Source organism: Marmota flaviventris, chromosome 3 (genome assembly GCF_047511675.1).
Source record: "Marmota flaviventris isolate mMarFla1 chromosome 3, mMarFla1.hap1, whole genome shotgun sequence".
Classification (NCBI taxonomy): Eukaryota; Metazoa; Chordata; class Mammalia; order Rodentia; family Sciuridae; genus Marmota; species Marmota flaviventris.
The window spans coordinates 28,799,019-28,820,873 of record NC_092500.1 but is presented as its reverse complement, the minus strand read 5'-3'; the positions used below and the strand labels follow the sequence as shown (position 1 = coordinate 28,820,873).

Genomic DNA, 21,855 nt, shown 5'->3' with positions numbered 1-21,855 from the left:
TCCCATAAGACCTGCCTTCCCTGGATGCTCTTAATTGCCATTCTTTGCCAAGAAAAAAACCACTGCTCCAGGAATGGCCAAACAGTGGAACACACATAGTGAGGTTTCCACAGTATATCTTTTGAACATTGATGTTATTGACTTATACTAAATGTACACTGAGATGTTGAGCATACTCATTGCATAGGTAGGGAGCTGGACTAGATAACAAATTTCATAGTACTCTCTATAAAGAGACCATGGATTTACTCTTACACAAGGCTGCCTTAGAGGTATATCCCTATTGTCCATTTACAGCATATTGTCTCCCATCTACAACTATATTATTTGTTCTTTCTGGCCCTTCTCTGTGTCTTAGGACACTGATCTCACTATAGGGACAATACCAACCCAGTGCTCTCCACATATGGCCCCCAAATAAGTTCAGCCAGTGGAGACACTGGCAGGAAATAAAAGAACAGGACTATAGCTACTCAGTTCTCTCATGGGGAACTAACACAAGTTCCTTGAAGTCTTGTGGAGCTGGGTGCTTTGCAATGCCTTATTGTTTCCCATACCCCTTTGCAAACCATTCTTTCTGTAAAGTCTCCTGCAGGAAGCCCTTTTGAGAATGCTGTTTTTGTTTTGTTTTTTGTTTTCTGAGGGGGTCCTAAACATTAGACTAGACATCATAATGGAGTATAGATAAGTGAAAATCTTAATCAAAACACAGCTCAGGATGCAGCATGCATGATTCTGAATACAATCCTGTCTATAGGTGAATGTATGTGTATATACACATATGATTATATTTACTAGATAAAATACTAATGATTATTCCTTTTTCTGTTGGTCCAGTCTTTGAGAATTTACAAGGTTATTCTCACTTCTCTTAGAAAAATGAATGAATGAAAGGAAACAAAGAAATAAAATACAAAAATCAATTTATATTGTATTTTGTTCTACTATTTAAGTACAGTCTAATTGAGAAAATACATATATTTACTCATGAAAACTTGTGAGGCGATTAAGATATAAAGTGATAGATATAAATTAAATACTAAAAATGTATAAATATACAGAGGAACATTTGATGATTTTTTGTTGATTAATTAACATGCTGCTCTGCTCCCCCACCACTGCCAGGAAGAGAATTTAATAAACATGTGGTTGAGTGCTGATTTATTATCATAAATGGTTTTGCCCTTACATAGTTTACGTTTGGAAAAAATACTTTGAAGCATACCACTTTATCACTAAAAAATCAAATTGCTCTTACATGAAGGTCCTTCAGGTTCTTAAAGTCGTCATTTTTGATTTCCGTTATTTTGTTGTTTTGCAGATCTAGCAGTGTCGTGTCAGGTGGAAGATCACTGGGCACTTTGTCTAGACCTAGCATAGGAATAAAAGGAGTGTGTCGTCAGTAAAAGGGGACACATAACTACAGAATCACAAAAAAATAAATTAGATTTATACAGAAACCAATGTTGCCATGATAATTTTACCAGCAAACTATTTTTCTTCTAAGAATTACATCATTTGTAGTTTAAAAGGTTTGTTTTATCCTCTAACCAAGTCAAACAATTTTATTTCCTAGTCATAAGAAGAACATGATATTCTCCCTGCGTATTTACTTTTATGCAAAGGGGAAATTTTGTATTTCCTCAGGGTGTGGCTCAAATCTTTCAGTGTACACTGTTTTTTACTACATTTGTTTAGTAAGAGTGAAGTGTAAATCTATATATTTCTAAATAAACACCCTGTCAATAAGAACATACTTTAGTCATATCATCAACTGTAAAGCTTTTATTGATAATTTAACACTGTCATAGAGCTATGCTTTAACTTGTATAAATATGTAATCAATGTGTGTTGACTACATGAAAAATGTTACTCCAACAACTTGAAAACTTTTCCACACTTTTGGAGATCAATTCTTTCAGTTTTAACTGTAATACCAGAACAATATTAGTTTTAGTTGAAATTTTATGATCAATCAATGTTAGGCTAATTAGAATAAAATAAAATAAATAGTATAACTTTTAGTATAACTTTTAGCTAATTAGAATAAAATAAATAGTATAACTTCTCTAAAGGTAATGCTATAAAATTTTACTTTTGAACTTTACATTTAGGTCTAAATGAGTTATTTTTGTTAGTTTACAAATATAAATATATTGAGTAAGCAATTTGTCCATGGTATTAAAAAATTTCACTAGTCACTAAAACAATTTTATTCAAAATGTATGCCACTTTGAGTAAAGGGGATGAAAGCTAATGGAAAATTATTAAATGAGGCCTTTGGTCTTCCTTTGGCTTTTTTCTTATCGATGTGGGATGATAAATATAAATTTGACATTCTATTAACTCAATGTGATTTTTTCTATATTTTAAGATTGCATAACATAAATCTGGAATACTTTTTAGTCTTTGACAGAAGCAATCTTCCATCATATCTGTAACTTGAAGTGCTGAAGAACATGTCTTCATTCATTCAACAGCATGTGGTTGAGTACCTCCTAGGAACCATCAACTTGCTAGCAGCTGAATATAAAGTAGGAATAAATCAGAAATTATCCATGTTGCATGGAAAACATAATTTAATCCAAACTTTTCAATTAAAAATCAAATTATAATGAGGCAGAATAACTCCTATGTTTGGAAAATTCCTTTCCGATTTTGAGTTTTAATTAGAATACATTCATAAACCATGATGGTAGACATACTTCAACTATCCTCATTGCTTTTCATGGAAATGACTTAAAATATATCTAAAGTCACGTATTTATGAGTTTTTTTTTCCAAATAATTTTTTTGTTCACGATATCATTGTTCTGTTAGTGGAAAAAATAATCTTGTCCCTAATCCAGTGACCACTCTCTTCATAAATTGCAATATCAAAATTCATGTGATTCTGAACTTACATCAATATGCCATGTAAATACAGAACTCACTACAGAAACAGTTCCCATAGAAATAGCCAGAGTGAAGTGTTTTCCATCATAAACAGTGAACTACCAGAACAGCTACCTCGTAGGAGGATATTTAATGGCATTATGCAGTCATAATCCTTGCCATTTTCAGAATGTCAATTTACTAATTACATGCAATTAGAGGTGGGACACTTCTGCCAAATCTTTGATAATTAGTTGTTATCCAACCAAGAAAATATATAATTTCCAATAAAGATATAAAGTTACTGCCCACATATTATTTCTTGGGCATTTTGGTGGAGTCAAAAATAAGTCTTAATTTCCATTGTTTTTACTTTATCCACATCATTGCACTTGAATTCTGGTTACACTTAACATTTGTTCAGATTCAAACTGCAAAGATAGTATTAGATGTAGAGGGAGAGATTGATATATCCGAATGACTGGCAATTTTTATTATGTTGTTATCTCAGAATGTTTTAATAAAAGAAATTGCTTGAGATGAATTATAATTCTTTATTTCTGAAGATTTAGTACTAAAAAATGCCTTCTTCAGCCTTGTGATTCTTACTGCTTAGTTCCTATAGAGCTATTTTAATGTATGAATCACTAATAAATTCATATCCTTTTGAGATAATTCATATATGAGTGTTTTACTATTAATACTTTATATTTCTGAGGCTTTAGTAATTATTCAAAAAAATACAATGTTATTTCATTTTCTTCCAAACAGCCCAATGTGACAGGTAAGGCAATATGATACATTCCTTTGTCCAGATGATTTTCAGACAAGGTTTAATGACAAGAGAAAACTCATTTAGCTAAGAGTGACAAAGTGTGTTTAGAAGATTGCTCTCTTGGATTCCAACATGACATATACTTTCTCCTGTCAAATCTACATCCTCCAAAAGATATTACACCCAGTATCATGTTATATTTTTAAAGAGTCTAACAAGTGTTGGGCTGTTGCCTGGCATGTTCAAGAACTAAGGGCAGATCCAAAAGATATTACATCCAATATCATGTTATATTTTTAAAGAGTCTAACAAGTGTTGGGCTGTTGCCTGGCATGTTCAAGAACTAAGGGCAGAATACCACGGGCAAAATACTACAGCTGAGTTTCTAGAATGTCACAAAGGGAAAATGTCAGGTAGTCTATGGATCCCAAATGTTCCAGCATGCACAAGGAGGTTTCTATTGGCCTATATCAAAATAAGAAAAACAACAAGGGGAATCTGGTTAGTTTTAATATAAAGTACCTCCCGCAATTTATGAGAGCATTTCTTGCTACTACTATTTCCTTTTTTTTTATACACACCTTCTTTAAAAAAAACAATTATGAGAGTAGACATCAGGTTGTTGTTATTTTGTTAGGTTTGGTTTTGACCCTAATAATCAATGAATTTTTCAACATTCACAAATATTTAGTTGTCCCAGAAATAAGAAAAGTTTTGAGCTAACACATCCTCTTTTTTTTTTTCCACAGGTAGAGAAAAAGAAACCCAGAAATGCCAGGTGGGTTAGTCTAGGTGCCTCATGGCTAAAGTAGCCCAAGAACCAAGATGGTTTGAGTTCTCACTCATGGAAAACTCCATCCAGGCATTTCTTCCTACTTCCATCTCACAGTGCTTTAAATAAGTCTTCCTCTTATTTCCTTCCCCACTCTATAAATGCTCATCTCTACCACTTCAAATAACACTGATTCCCTGCTTCTAAAGCTTATGATGTACTGTCCTGTATTTTAGGATCTTTTGCTTGTTGTTTGTTTCTGCATGTTTGGGGTTAGCTAAGACAAATGATCATTTTTCATCAGATGTCTCTACCTGTGGGAAAAAAAGAGGATGAATTACCTCAAAAGTTTCCTGATGTCCTCTGGCTGTTTGTACACAGGTGTCTTTCTGATTAATTTTTAAATACAGTCGTAGGTAGGAAGTTTGTGAACATGTCTTTGAGATCCTTTCCACCATATTTTGTTACTAAGTCTCTCTACATCCTACTTTTATTGTAGTTCTTTTTTTCAGAAGTATTGGGATATAACTGGTTATAATTATCATAATTTTGTTTCTAATTCTCAAGTAAATGATACCATCAAATATGTCATTCACATTATCTGCACCAAAAAAATCCCAATAAGTAACTAGGCCCTCACTAGCTGTTTCTGGTTAATTTAATTCCATATGATGGTGTAAATGCTGTATTTTTCAAATCTAAAAAATAGCAGTCTTTATTTATCCATCTGTATTCAAAATTATCTGGATTAAAATGACCTCAACCACTAACTAGTGATGACCAGAATTCAAGTTTGCATCTCTAAACCTGTATATCTTCATCTGAAACCAACTGAGCCTAGGGTCAATTGGATAGAAATACATTTGAGCTAAATATTATTTTGATGATTAAAAGTTGCTCATTTGAACCAAAACTAATCACCATGCAAAAAACTATGTGATATTCTATGGAACCCGTTATTTTATCTTATTTTTTTAACCACTTAAATAAGCAAAGTTAACAAATACTGTCTTTAATTACATATAATTATATTAACTTCATATGATTTTCATAAAATCATTCCTACAGATATTGATGGATTTTACAGTAATTCACAAAACAATAGAGAAAATAAGATATTAAGCATTTTAAAAATGATATATCAGTTAGCCAGGTAGAATAAGCTTCAAATAAGATGCTCTATAGTAATAACAAAGTCCAGATAACATGACTGATTGCTGCTCATACAATCTTAAGTAGATGATTTAAGTAACTATGAAGTTAGCTTAAAATTAATTTAAATATAATTTATTTAACTTCTTAAGCAGTTTGCAATTATAAGTACTGACCTTCATAGAGACAAGTAATATCTATGGATCTTCTCTATTTAGTACTCTGTAGAGTAACTTATGCTCATGCTTCTCTTTAGAAACATGAAGATCTAAGCAAATGTGCAAAATAATAGTACTTTTCAAAGATTTCATTAATTATATTTCTTATCCTTCATGTCCTTCTAATATAAAAACTCATCCCAAACCCCTTAAGAGGTGAAGTGCAATCCTCTTTCCTTTCCGTTAAGACTAGGATGGACTTATAATGCCTCTGTGAACCTGTGGGATGCTGTAGAATGGTATTATGATATTTGAGGCTACGTCAGAAAAGGTGGTACCCAGTTCATAGCTGCTACCTAGTTCACAGCTGCTATATAGTTCCTCTGAGATGCTTGCTCTGGGGGCAGCCAGAAGCCTGAAGAAATATGTTTACTGCTAGACCACCATCTGGACAGATGAGTCACTCTGAAGACAACAGATTGACTAGTCCCTTGTGACTAGCACCAACTGCTCATCATAAGTCTAAAGGACACCATCCGGGTGGCCAGCCTAAGGCAAGCATTCCCATGATTCTGGTCCTATCTAATGCTTGACTGCAAACAGTGAGAAACCTCAAGTGAGAACACCCTTATTAGCCCTTCCCAAATATCTTGTTCCTCAAATTGCAAGCAAAATAAGATGATTTTTTGAAGTTACCGTGTTTGGGAATAAAATACTTCTGCAGCAATAGTAACAGGAATAAAGTGATTTCCTAAATTTAGTTTTCAACAAACTTTAATATAATTTTCATTTTTCTATTATAACACAGTTTTTTTTTTCCTAAGGTAACCTGAATTATTTTATTTGCTCTGACAAATTGTGTAAAAGGAGTTTTGTCTTCTTTAAAATATGATTATTAAAGTAAATACAAGTATACTAAGTTGTTACCAGAAAATCATTTCTGAATAAAGACTAGTAAGAAATGTACTACCTTTTCTTTTTTCCCTTCTGGTAGTCCCAGTGATGAAGAGCATTGCTCTGCTGGTAAATGTCAGCAATCTGGTAAACATCACGTTGGACAAAGGCCAGGTTACCCTAAAACATCATGCTTTATTTCCTGCCACGTGGCAGGAGTCCAAACTCTAGGATTTATACTTGTTGATTTCCAACAGTTTATTTTTTATAATTCTGTCTTCAATTTAATAATTAGGATAGTGGTGATACACTTGCCTCAGTTTTTGTCAAATCACCAAAATAACATTCAGGTTCTCCAGTGCCAACAAAAAATGTTTTCTACTTCAGGCAAACATGTTTCCCTTTTTCCCATATTAAAAAACAAATGGTAATCGGACTGTGATAGCAGTTAGTCCAGGCTTCTGAAACAGAAAATTTTCTCTTTTATTTCTATTGCCTTTCCAAACAAACTTAAGGAAGGGTTAAGCTTCCTGGATTTACAGTCATCCTCAAATGGAAGAAGCCAGGGTGCACTGTACTTATATGCTCTCTAATACCCAATCAGCCATGTTCCCTCTGGTGTCCAGTTTGGTAGCATCAAGAGTACTATAGAGTATTCACCCAAGCACCAAGCCGTGCATATGTTTATCGATTAATTGATTAATTACTTATTGATTTTTAAGAGCCCATCAAGTATAAGACATTTTATTGTGTATAGAATGTTACAAATATAAATTATCACTACACTTCCCTTCTGCTGGAGAAAGCAGATCAATACAGAGGTAATTTAAAGTATTGCATAATTTTATATATATATATATATATATATATATATATATATATATATATATAATCAATTGTTACAGGATAATCAAGGAGAATATAGATAGAATGAAAGCACAGAAGTAGACATGCAGGAGAAGTTTTCTCAAAGCAGTCTACAGAATAAATCCAGGGTAAATAAATCTGGAGTATTACAATGCAGTTGTTATGGGGCTTTCTCCTTTTACTGAGACTGGATTGCAAACTGGTTTAAATTCTTTATCCTCATTTTTTGAGGAAATATATAATCCTCTTGTAATTATTTTGAAGGGAAAAAGTTAAGATGACAGGGTCTCATGATTTTCCTCTTTCATCCAGGGAATTGCTGTTCCAGCTAACCTATTTCCATCCTGTCCCCTGGAGCCAGGATGTTCTTCCAAAAGAGAATGCATCCCAGCTGCCGTCTAATGAAATGCCTTGATCCCACACAGCTGCCTTGCTCTCCCTCCTGGGGCCAAGAGGGAAACCAGGGCTGCATCAGTTCTCAGGCAGGTCAGGAAGGCAAACACTTATCCAGTTGTTTTAGATTCCTCTCTTCCTCCTCACCATCTTTAACCCCTGAGTCAGGAGTCTCAGCTCTCTGGGTAAGACCTGAGTGTAAATCTCGCTTCTCCTGAGGATTGTCCAGACTCACCCTCTGCCCAATGCTAATTTAGCAACCCAGTGGGCATACTCTGCACATCCTTCTTCCTATAGTGTGTTTTGAAGAAGCCCTTTTGATGCATCTGACAATCTGAATAAGGGACTCCCCCCTAACCCCCGCCACACGCATCCCTGGGCTATAAAGCTAGAAATTAGGAAGGCAGCGGGAGCTTCTAGCATCCTGTCTGCACCCTGCAAAATAGCCCTGATTTATTCTTATGGATTGACTTCAGGGGAGAAGTCTAATGGTTTATTGTTTCCTTTATAAGATCTGCTTTGGGCAAACTAGTCTCCCCAGACCAGCAACAGGCTGTGACATAATATATCCCAAGTGGTAATCACAGACGAAGTTTTCACCAGCATAAGCAGAGTCAGTTTTAAAAAGAAACTATGCAATTTTAACAATTCTATGGTTTCCCTGAGTTTTTTTTAATGAAAATATCCTTTACATTAAGAGGAACATTTTAGGTACCAGCAGGTAATTGTGTTGCTTTCACATGACCAAATTTAATGTGTTCTATCTTCTGGTGCCATTTCCAGAAGGTTAAGAATGTGAAGTTTGAATCACTTACTATCATAAAATAAATACATGCTTCATCCTCAACTCCAGACAAGCAGTTTTTGTTCATAGGAATATTGGATTAAAGAGCACCAAACGTCTTGATAACTGTACATATTTTTTTTTTTAAATTCTCATCTATTTATATTTGGAGATGACACATCCTTCCTTAGGAGACAGGAGAAAGACAGTGCTCTTTATGTCTAGTTTGACAAACCATATATGAGAGACTGTCAATTTCAAATAAAAAATAAAGGATGTGCCATAAGTAACCTCAGGTTGTTGGTTAATTTAGAAATGATGAACTATATGTAAAAGTTGCTATGATAAGCATTTTCACACACATTTTCTAGTCTTACCATGGCAAAGCAGGATAGGAGCTCAGAGGTGTTTAATTGTATGACCCAAGCCCTTTCCAATATCAAATGATTTTAAAACCTCCTCCAAATCTTTTGAAACTTAACTATAAAAAAGTTAATCAGTGTTATTTTAAGTTTGAAAAATATACAAAAGATGAGATATATACTTATATTTGACTTTTCAGGCCTAATCTGTCTTTCATCAATGAGATGAAAGTCATTACCAAATTCTGCTAACTGATAATACTTCACAAAAGATGAATGGCTGAACCAAAGAACACACAAGAAATACTATCTTCCTTCATGATAACAAGGACAAGACTGATATTAAGACATTTTAAAAAGATTTGACAAGGAGTTACATTTATCAATTGTTGGACTTTTGGGTTGCCTCCATTTCTTGGTTGTATGAAGAGTGCTGCAATGATCATGGATGCACAGATGTCTTAGATTTGCTGATTTCATTTCCTTAGAATATAAACCCAGCTTGGAATTGTTGGATCATATGTTAGTTCTTTTAATTTGTTGAGGAGCCTCCATAATGTTTTCCATAATGACTGTAATAGTTTACATTATCACCAAGAGTGTGCAAGCATCCTTATTTCTTTACATTCTTGCCAGCACTTGTTGTCTTTATTCTTTTCAATAATAGCAATTCATCCTGGGGTGAGGTAATATCTTTTGTTATTGTTTTTGTTTGTTTGCTTTTTTGGTACTGGGGATTGAACTCAGGGGCACTCAACCACTTTGCCACATGCCCAGCCCTATTTTATATTTTATTTAAGGACAGGGTCTCAGAGTTGCTTAGTGCCTCATTTTTGCTAAGGCTGGGTTGAACTCACTATCCTTCTGTCTCAGCCTCTGGAGACACTGAAATAACAGGCATATGCCACCCCACCCAGCCAGGTGAGGTAATATTTTGTAGTTTTGATTTGCATTTCCCTGATGATAGTGATATTCAACATGTTTTCATGTATCTTTTGGTCATCTGTCTATCTTCTTTTAAGAAATATCTATTTAGACTTTTCTTCAAACCTCAATTTTTAATATTTTTTTTTATTTTGAGGTTTGAAGTTCCTGTTGTATTCTGGATATCTACCCTCCCTCATCATGGTTACAGTTTGCAAATATTTTCTACTATTCTGCAGGATGTCTCTTTACTCTGTTGATTGTGTCTTGGCTCAAAAGCTTTTTAATTTGATGTAATCCTGTTAGAATAGTACTCATCGATGGATGAGTTGGTAAAGAAAATATGGTATGCATGCCAACAATGGAATATTATTCAGCCATAAATAATGAAATCCTGTCCTTTGCAACAACATTAATAAAACTTGAGATCATTGTGCTAAGTGAAATAAGCCAAGCACAGAAAGACAAGCACAGCATGATCTCACTCCTGTGTGGAAACTTCTTAGAATCTGAGAGTAGAATGGTGGTTACCAGGGACTAGAAAGAGTGGGAATAGGAAGAAATGTTATCTATGGGTACTAAGTTACAGTCAGCAGCAGAAAGTTCTGGTGTGCTGCTGCCCTAGAGATAACAATAATATTCCACACATTTCAAAAACCCAGAAGAAAGGATTAGGATAGTTTTCACTAAAAAGAAATGATAAACACTAAGGTGACAGATATGTGTAAACTAATTTAAACATGATACAATATACACATGTATCAAAGTATCACATAGTACCCCATTCATAGTAAAATTTTTATGTATTTTTATGAAAATGAATGAGTATGTCCATAGGTTTCTGAAGTCACTAGTCCTATATCTACCTTTATTTTTTTTATAAATGCTATGATTAAGAGTGAATTATTTTATGCCTGAAGAGGACAGATAAAGAGAGAAAATAAGGGTCTCATAAAATTCCCATTCAAGTTACACACTAAATTACAACAAACTATGCAAAACAACTTGGCAACCATCTGTGGAAATTCATGTGTACTTTCTCAGTCCCTCATGCTCTACAAAAGTATATTATGATAATATTACGATGAGTTACAACTAGGGACTTGAAATAGCCCATGGACTAATTACTCAACTTAATTTCACAGTTTTCACTTCTTAACTTTGAAAAAATTATCTAAATTGTTCACTCTTTAACTTTACCAGAAATACTTCTTAGTGGAAAAAATAGTTGAATATTATAACATAAACATTTGCTTGTATTTTATTTAGATAATAACCAAGGATTATTATCTTTCAACATCATAGCTTTTCTCTTTTCATTCAATGCTAGAGCAAGAATAATCCTTCAGATAATATTAGCTATTGATGAAGAAAATAACCAACATTTTCCATCATAAACTGCATTGGATTTTTTTCTTTATTGCAATAATTCAAGCTTCATGCTCAGATCAATAGGGAACATGAAACAAAATATACCACACTGTCTTTACTATGAATAAAGTCGCATTTTTTTCTTACTTTTTTTAAAAAAACTCATCTATTATCTTTTACTTGACATGATCATTATATAATCAAGACATGTATTGAGTTGCTTCTGTGAGGTGAGTATTTCACTTACATAATGGGATCTCCTAGACTGACTTTTACACATGAAAATGTAAAGATTCTCAACAGCTTTCCAGGATCATAAAGTAAGTAACAGATAATAATTGAAAATCTGAATAGCGCTAACTGTTCTCTTTAAAGGCAAGGGGATTTCTCTTCTCTTCAAGTCCATTTTCTACTGTAGAAATACATCATTAAATTTTTTACGATATATTTCAATATTCATCTCTGAATTAATAAAAGTACCCTGGATGAACCCACTGCTCACTGAAACTCAGTTTTATTAATTAAATGTAGTTTCTTAAAATAAATCATTGTCAGAATCTTGGCTACTTCCTTAACCTATAAGACTCAGAAAATCTATGTGTAAGGGAGGAATGTTGTATGCTTTGGGCACTTAGAGGAAAAAAACAAAACAAAAAAAGATAACATATAGAAAACTTTAGTGTCTAAATACAAAACAAGATAAACAAAACAGTAACAGCAACAACAAAACAACAAATTGCATTATGTGTCTTCCAAGTCAGTGTACTTGATGTTTCCTAAGACAAATATTTTCTATTTAGTTTTGACCTATTAGTAGGTTTGTGCCTTTTAAAAGTAGAGAATTTGAAAACTGGTGCAATGCTTTTATCAGATTCCAGCTTTATAAATTATTTCTCAGGGAAGCAAAGTGAACCTATATTCAAAAATAATGCTTATGGAAAGTGACTGGCTCACTCTCAAAAATACCAACCATTCATTTTGATAATAGATTTAGTAATAATGAGTCCCTTTAACCTTATTCTCAGAGGTAAAGTGAATTTTAACTTCATCACACTTCTTGGGAACTTGGCCATTTTAGTAACTTCAAAAAAGAGTTTACCACTAGTATACCTATCAAATGGTGTTATTTTGTTCATATTTTTTCAACCTCATTAATTTCTTGCCCAAGACAGTAATGCAAGTTATCTCTAGACACTTATAAAACTTTCTGGAGAATTTCATAGTAATCTAATATCCCCTGTAGTGACTATGCAATTCAAAAAGGAAGTTGCCACCACTAAAAGGTAAGATCCAAAGAACAAGGACCATATATGGCTTCCTCATCTTCCCCATAATCTAGAATAGAATTGAAATATGGTGGGCTCTTAGTATCTTCATTGCAGGAGTGAATGAATGAAGCCAGGGAATTTATCCTTTTACCCTTTGGAAAACCATTATGTGCACAAGCATTTAGGTTGTGGATAGCTATATGATATGTACTGACATTGATGAAACTTCTGCAAGTATTTTTTTCAGCTCTTTCTGTTGAACTTATTTTATGTTTGTCTGAGTTCTTCTGTGTAGTTTATTTTTACTGTAGAAATTAATGGCAATTTTTTTCCTGCAAAATATTCTTGGCAGGCATGTCTTGAATAAATAAAGGGCTTCTGAAAGAAGTGCCTTATACACTATGGGATTTCTTCCATAAGGAAATACACACGGCAAAATCATAATATGAGGATTCTTTTTCTTTTTTTTTCCAATAAGAAAATACATCAAAAGAAAGGAAGAATGTGAATCGGCTGCCATGTAAACTAAGTTTATTCTTTGACCCATCCATTGGGCCTTCAAACTTTCTGGAGGTTTATCTCTTAAGTATATTACTCTTGGAATTTCCAGACCAAGTGTTTCTGAAAACAAGATAAATCAAACTGTCTGGTGTTAGGCTAAAGATATATGCTCTACGATTACACTGGATATTTACACCATACTTTAATCATAAATATTTCCTTTGAAACTTTCTAAAGAATATAAACAGCCAGATTACGAAAAACCATAGGTAGAAGCAACACTAAGACCCAGAGATTAAGGGAGCATTTTAGTACTTGGAAGATAAGTTTTTGTTGTAAAATGTACTTTGTCTTGTTTCTGATAATTCCATAGTTTTATGATCAAGTCATGGTCCAACTCCGCTATGTGGGCTGAATCCAGTGTAGAGAGATTGTCCAGGTTTTCTTACTGTCTAAATTTTTATGACACCAAATCATAGAATTAAAATGAACCATCCTCTGGAATCATAAAACATAAGTTTTGTTCAAAATTTCATTTTACAAAAAAAGGGGGCCATGAAGCTCAGAAAGACTTCTTAAGAAAGTGATTTAGTCAAGATTGCAAAGTGATGGAATCCTGATTTTTAAGAAGGGAGGAAAGACAAAGTGTCCCTAACCTGAAAACTACTTTTCTACCCTATGCTGCTTCCTTTACTCCTCATTAGGTGGCAGTGTCTCTCGTCTTTGGAATTGCAGATACCAACCGAAAATCCTCAACTTTGAGAGAAGCCAGACCCATGAAAGAGACAAATTAGGTAGGCCACTCACCCAAATCAGAACACTGCACAACTCGAAGGTGGCACTGACAACGGAAAGGACACACAGGTCCCAGGGGCTCCATTTCTCCAAATTCAGGAACACGATCTTCTGGGCCTATCCCAGAAGCCTCATCTTCTAGCATAAAGTCAAATAAGCCCCTCTGTTGAAAAGGTCCAGCCCAGGAAACTTGTGCAAGCAGGAAGAAGATGAGGGTCGCCTTCATGATTTATCTCAATTATTTTCACAACCTATGAACCTAAGAAACAAATGAAAGGTATAGGAAGACCAAAGTCCATGAGTTGGTTTTAATATAATGTCCCATACTAAAGTGAAGATGGAGAAAGTATAAAAAATAATATTTATTATGAGGAAGGAGAACATTAAAGATGTATTCAAGAGGTAATAAAGTAATTATAACTTCACTTGCACAGCGAATTACTTATGAAGACTTTGAAGAGGTTGTGAATCTATTTGAACCTGCTGTCTGAATTAAGATGATATACTATACTTTCATTTAATTTGCAAAGTTTTAATGATTATAAGTCATTCTGGTTTTTGATACTCTCATCACAAACCATGACATAGTTAAAATTCTTTCAATACAGAAGAAAGATCACCAATTCCTATCTCAGATGAAGCTCTGGAAACATTCCTCATCTCTCCATACTACTGTATTTATCTTGGTCTAGGCCTTCTCATCATGCCTTGAACAATTGCAAGAGCTTGCTCATTTCTACCCTGAACATTTTCTCTACCCCAGGCCATCTTCCACTCTTCTACCCAAGCCATCCTCTGAAAATTAACCTCATTAATTTCTATTGCAACTCCTTTGTTGGCTTCCGATGGCTTGCCAATAATGTCCTCATTCCCTGTGCCATATGTGAGACCACTCATAATTTGGTGCCATCTGATATTTCTAGGCACATTTCTCTCTGTTTTCTCTCTCCTACTAGATCCTATCTCTACTCTTGCACTCAAAGTCACTTGCCATTTACAGTACTTACCTTGTGGAGAGGGTGGAAAGGTTAAGTTAAATAATGGCTTTCCTTCTGTGTCCCCTGGCTTATACAGGCAGGATGCTCCTCTCTGCCTCTTCTGTGCTCCCAAAGCACATCACTCTTACCTCTTTTAAAGAACTTATCACATTATATTGTAATTTGTTTTGCATGCTTGGTCTGTCCCCCACTCTAGACCATGTAGTCCTTCAGGGCGTGTCTTATTATCCCTTGTTCTGTACCCAACCTTGCACAATGTTTTGCACACACATGACTCAGTTGACCATCAGTTTATTAACAACATAATTTATTCAATATTTTCCCAAGTCACCAATCATTTTGATGTTTTAAGACACAATCTAGTGTTTTCTTCAAATCCAAATTTCTAGAATAAAAAAATATATACATATATCAAATGGAAAGAGCTTCAACATGGTTGGTATAAGAAAAATTCACATTTAAAAATTAAATCTGTTGGTTAAAATCCCAAATTGATTATTTTTAAAAATGTCAATAAATACATGTGGAAAACCTAATTGATTGTTATATAATTTATATACTATCTACTTTTTACTATGGTAACTTTTACTAGTAGATAATTTATATATTATCTATTTTTACATTTTACTAACCTTTTGTAAAGTCAAATAAAGAAAAAAGCTCAGTTTTGACAAATGCATATAATATTTACCTATTCATTAAACAAACTCTTATAAATATATACATCCATATTGTTAAATGGGCTGATGTGACCTAAATAACTCAATGATAAATCTGAATAAGTCAGAATAGGAAAAAGTGGTTGATTGCATTAGAGAACAAATAATCCATTTTTGAGAAGATGTGTTTTAAAATGCCACTGAAACTCTTCTAAATTCCTAGAACATATTGCAGATATTATGTTTAGTCTCAACATCATTGCTTTGAATTGTACATGTATAAGAACTAATATTAAGGCTGGACATTCATAATTAGAATTAAAGACTTGTTTTGAGCCACATGAGCCAATGGAAACATATGAAAATCAAGGGAAAAAAATATTTGTATGTGTCTTCTGGAAGTTTTTCCAGATTCACTAGAGAAGAAACAAAATGTTTTTCAATTTCTTACACTTTTTCTCTTAGTTTATATTCAGTATTGGAATATGTCTAAAGAAATACACACAATACTGGCTTATGGTTTTTCGTTTTAAAAATAAATATTATTATTTACACTGCCAATTGAAATTCAGTGTCAGGGGTTCTCCTGAGCCCATTCCCATTCAGTTGTTGAGTTTCTCTTTAAGGGGAGACTGTTGTTTTGGCAGGACATTTTCTTGCATTGATCTGAAGGAGAGGTCCTCTATCTGTTTCACATTAAAATGCAATGTTTACAGTTTACCACAAGTTTGCTAGCCTTGCATATTTAATGTCATAATTTTAGAAAAAAAATGAAGCAAAGTAATTGCAGATTTAATAAATAGCAAAGAGAGTCAATGCAGATGTCATTTTGTAATCCTTTCCTCAGAGTAGAAAATGCCTGGCTGTTTTACTAACGACCCAAAAAAGGAAATGTTGAGCATTAGCTCAGAGCAATAGTATCATCATTTGGAATTGTTTACTCTTTTTAAAAATGGTGCAAATTCTCTGTGCAATATTCTTTTTGATAGAAACTGAGTAACACAGTTCATAGATTCGATGACTTATTTTGACATCACTTTCATTGGCTTTGTATATATGAATGCATTTTAACTACAAATATCCTAAGAAAGACTAACATGTCCAGCAACTTTATGTAAATCCTTTCATGAAATAACTTCTTCTACATTAGTGTCATAGGTACCTGAAAACACAGCATCTTAAAATGATTAATGTAGGCTCCTGACAGTCTTGATTTCTTCAATTATTTCCTTCTTTTCTTAATAAATCACATGCAAAAAAATGGACAGCAAATAGAACTTGCCCATAGAAAGCAAGGAGGCTGTTACTGAAATGACATAACTTTTTACATTTCTTTGCAACTATATTAAGTATTCTCAAAATGTATGTAGTGTCATTATTCCACTAATGTTAGTTGTCATGGCTTATAAATGCTTTATCAAAAATAATAAAATGACCTCAGCACATTGAATTCACTGTATAGTTCAGACCAACATTTATGAAATGTCATTTATACCTTTTGTATGACTTTTAAAGTTAAAATATATCCCTTAAATGATAAGGGGGGATATTAAGTGCAAATCAAAATTAAAATCCCCAGTGCTGGGTGACTTCAAAACTTCATTAATAATACAAGTAATTTAAAATAAATAATAGCAGCATTTATCCATAAATAGGACTACTATAAAAAGTATTTGGCTTTTTTTTTCTGTTAAAAACAGCAGGAGGAAGAAAAAGCCACAGACATTTACATCACTGGGAGCCCACTTAACCAGTGGTCATCAGGTTACCCTGTTTTAAAGTTAGAAAGAAAATTACCCACACCCTCATTTTACAGTGCATGTACCTTATAATAAAATTCCATTTGCTTTAAAATACTGAAAAGGACACTCCTTTACAGTAAAGGAATTGTGCAATTGCAAAAATATCTTAGGTCTTTAACATAATAAGTATTTGCAATGTTTATTTTTTACCTCTGGTAATAATTTCTATTCATTTCTGGGGGTTATAGAAATATACATTAGCTCTCTACCGCTAATCACTAGAGTTCACTTCTCTGAGGTTTTAAAAGTTTGTAAAATATACAAGAATTCAGGATGGGAATAAATCCTTAAATGTATAATCTAACCACAAATACTATGCTAGTTTAGAATACTTTTCTGTTAACATTTCATAAAGAGCTAAACATTTCATCAGTACAAATACAAAAACATCAGTATAGATAGTCGTGGTGTTCGGTTACAGTTTTTTCATAAGCATCTTTGCAAGAACAGAAGAGAAAAAAGTAAAACAATGCATTCAACCATTTTACCAAATATTTAACTTCTGCTTTCAAGCAATACTTGTTTAAAAGGTTGCATAAGATTACTAAAAGTTTAGCATGATTTTTTTTTTCTTTTTCTCACCAAATATTTCCTTTTGCTCTCGACTTGACCGAAGTTTTATTAGTCTGTAGCAGAGTTCAGGACAATTACTGAAAACCGTACCTTTTAATCCGGGTACTTGCCACAGGAGCCCTCAAAGCTGAGATGCAATTACACTAAATATTCAGCCCAAGCAAAAGAGTTTGCAGGTGTGGAAAGGAGGAGGGGGTAGGTGCTGCTCAGTGACTGTCACTAGGTTGAAAACCTCCTGCTTCTACTCCATAGCACAGTTAAAAAATAAGGTTTCCCTCAATGAACACAATCCGGCTGACACCCACATTAGATCATATGGTAATGATATGTCTCTTGTATTGTAGCCAGAAACTTTATCGGTCTTTTTTCCTCCGCATTTGCTTTATTCTTTTTGCATCTGCTTAAGATTCTAAACTGCTTTTGTAGTATAGTGGAGCAACTTGACTTGAAATTTGTCTTATTGTCGATTCTTTCCCTAAAATATTGTAACTAAAGGGTTTGTCTCCCCACCCCCAACACCATCCCCCCTCTGCAAACTTTCTAGCTTTGTTTATCAAGAACATTCTTTATACTTCCAGAATGACAAGTTTTCTTGCTTTTAAGATGCACAAGTCCAGAAAGTGGAATGAAATTAATCCTGGAGTTGTTTTAAATGTGGTTTGCAAAGATGACTGAGTAGGCTTATTCAAAATTCCTCATTCAGGTTTTTACTTACCTTACAAGGTTTGTGCAAATTCAAGTACTATGCTATGGACCTTTCTGTGCATTTTGAATGTGTTTCTATAGTACCCTGGAAGAAAGCCAGGGATTTATATAAAAAGTATGTCATTTATTATTTTCATTACTCACAATTTAAAAATTGTTTTGTTTTCTGCCTGTTGTTGTTGTTGTGCTGTTATAAAATAAAACACCTAGATACTAGAAAGTGGTTACAATATAGTTTAATCCTCATTTTGAAAAAAATTGCTTTTCTTAGGCTATATTTTTATGTAATCCAGAACTTTGAAGAGGCAAATAGATTCTTTGGCTCTTTCCAAATTTCAGTAAGTGGAAAAAAAGAAAGTACAAATACGAGGAAAGATATTTATTTAGCCACTGGAAAGAATTTTTTTTTTTTTTAATAATTCCCTTGCTGGATGCTGTGAGTTGTTTCTGTGTAAGTCTCTATGTTTTGTTTTGACTTGTATCTTTATGCTCTGGCCCCTAGGCTGTTACCAGGTGGAAACTTAAAGTCAACATCTGTGAAACATGAGAAGAACCCCCTCCCAATCTCCCCCTCCTTCCCTCCCTCATGTAGTCATCTAAGTATATACTTCTACAGTAAATATTCTTTTGCCCTGATGCAACTTGAAGGAATTAAATTCTTTAATGGGTATTCAAAGGAAGGGGGTGGGTGTGACTCCATTATATTTTGGCTTTTTCCCAAGCCTAGCCTCCCACGTTTTTACCCCCACTCCCTATATCCTTTATATCTCATACTCCCATGCCCAGTTATTCTGGTAGTTTAGAAAAAGGCATGTAAAAGTTTTTCTTTGACATTCATGTGAACACCCTACTCCCCGTACCTGGACTTAATGAATTTTCCTCTTCTGAGCTCTCCTTGCATAGAATTTATGACTTTTTGATGATATACAGTTACTTCTTCCTCCTAGTCTCATTATTTATGGACATGTTCTACTCTTAGGAAGGAAACAGGCCATGTCCGTATTTCTAAAGTACTTGCACTCAACAATCATATAACATAGTGAATTATGAAGAAATACTTGATGAATTAGCAAGGACAGTCAAATATTGACTGTGGACTATACCATGATTATTGTCTGGTTCAACCCCTGATTTGCTCCTTATCAAAACCCAGCCCTACTAACATGTATAATGATGAATTATAACAATATTTGTATCTAATAAAAAAGAGAGGAAAAAAAAGAAAGTAGAGGTAAAAAAGTAGTAAATAAAAGTGGAAGAAGGAGAATAGGAGTAGAAGAAGAAAAAGACATAAACCTTGATAAACAGATCATTTTGCTTTTATAAAAGCAGGACTATTATGGTAAAGATTTACATTTTGTTTTTATCCTGCGATGGTGTGAACTCGGGGAACTTATGTGGCCCTCATTAAGTGAATTGAGTGAATTATGTGGCCCTCATTAAGCCATATATGACTGATGGAGTTTTGTATGTGAAGCAAAAATATACCTAGATGACTTTTAATTTCTTTGCCTACTTTAAAAGTAATATGTGGCTGGGCAGGGAGGCTCATTCCCCTAGTTCCAGAGGCTCAAGAGGCTGAGGTAAGAGGATTTTCAAGTTCAAAGCCAGCCTCAGCAACTTAGTGAGGCTGTAAGCAACTTACAAAAAAAAAAAAAAAAAAAAAGGCTGGGGATGTAGCTCAGTTTTAAGCACCACTGGGTTCAATTCCTGGCAGCAAATAAATAAATAAATAATCAAACGAATAAAATTAAATGAATTAAAATCCAGGTCTCTTGAAATCTAACATAATTAGAACCGTTTTGAGGCTAGAATCAATGTCTATGCAGAGATTGCTTAGTTTCATCCTGGCTTGGAATGTTTGAACACTGGGTTCTCTGAAACTTTGGTTGATATATATATATATATATATACACATACACACATACATACACACACATATATATATGCAATACAGTGCTCTGGATTAAAATACTTTATGTGAAGTATTTTAATTCGGAGCAGATACCATACCTTCTGCTAAACTATTATAACTGTGATTTCTATTGACAGCCCACTAGCTAACAGGGCAACTGTATTATTTATGCTGTCAAAGTTCATTTCAAGGCTACTCACTTTTTCTCACTGACATCTCAAGCAAGCGACTTCAATTTTACAACACATTAAGGTAGTGAAGAATGCCAGAGCCTAGAAAGGCCTCCTCTAACACCCTTTTATTTCCTAAGAGGTCTGGAAGCAAGTGATTATCTTCACAAACCTGATGTGACTGGTCTATTCTTAGACTGATACTTCAAAGTTAAGTCAGGAGTTGGAGTGAATTATGTGGCTCTATGTTTTGCTACCCCAGATGGATTTCTCACTCTGCCAAGGAAGATGACTAAGGTGGAATTTAGGGAAGTCTTGAATGCAGGATGGCTTGAAACAAAACCTATTGCAGGACGCTTTTGCCTTGATTTCCTTCCCCTGCGTCTGTGTCCCCAACCCATCACCATGGTGTCCTTAGACAAATTTCTCTGTTCCACAGGTTTTTTTTTTTTTTGTGTGTGTGTGTGTGTGTGTACAAGGTTTTGAATTCTGAGACGCTTTACCACAAAGCCACATCCCCAGCTCTGATTTATATTTTATTTAAAGACAAGGTCTCACTGAGTTGCTTAGGGCCTCACTAAGTTGCAGAGGCTGGCTTTGAACTTGAAATTCTCCTGCCTCAGCCTCCTGAGCTTCTGGAATTAAAAGCATGTGCCACTGTGTCTGGCTCCACAGGCTTTTGGCCCATAAATTGTGGATAGCCCTAGTGTTGTTTTCTTCATGGGTTTGGATGAGGTTTAAAGGCTAATATATAAAGCATTTAGAGCTGTGCCTGATGCATCTCCAACAACATATACACATTTGTTGTTGTTTCTGCTGTTCTTGCTCTTATGGATGATATTGTTACAAACCTTCCCTTGGACATTCCAGTACAGAACTCAATACTGTACCCCTAGTGGTTGTTCTATCAACAACCTAAGAAAACACCCAAACTGTATTACAGTGAGAAGAATGAACACTATGCAGTTTGATGAGTCTGGGTTTCAGCCCCCACTTTTTGTCATTAAATAATGGTGAGGCTTTCTTTCTGACAATGTTTTATAGAAGTAGGTGCTGCTGAAATTCATTGATAGACTTTGTAAGGGCCCAGAGACTCCAGTTTATGCATAACTATGCTAAACATTAATAGAGAAATAGGAATAG

At 34.1% G+C, this 21,855-nt stretch overlaps 1 protein-coding gene across 3 annotated transcripts in view; it reads right to left on the bottom strand.

The window, feature by feature from the left end:
- The window catches only part of Dcn (decorin), a 35,812-nt gene extending 17,449 nt beyond the window's left edge, over positions 1–18,363 (bottom strand). The window contains exons 1-3 of one of the 3 annotated variants that reach the window (XM_027928877.3): positions 18,013–18,363; positions 13,903–14,149; positions 1,259–1,371 (exon numbers count right to left, since the gene is read on the bottom strand). In XM_027928877.3, coding sequence (XP_027784678.2) covers positions 1,259–1,371; positions 13,903–14,116 — 327 coding nt within the window. In that variant the 5' untranslated portion in view covers positions 14,117–14,149; positions 18,013–18,363. The other 2 variants (XM_071609652.1, XM_027928870.2) reach the window with 2 other exon arrangements.
- Between the last annotated feature and the right edge of the window lie 3,492 nt (positions 18,364–21,855).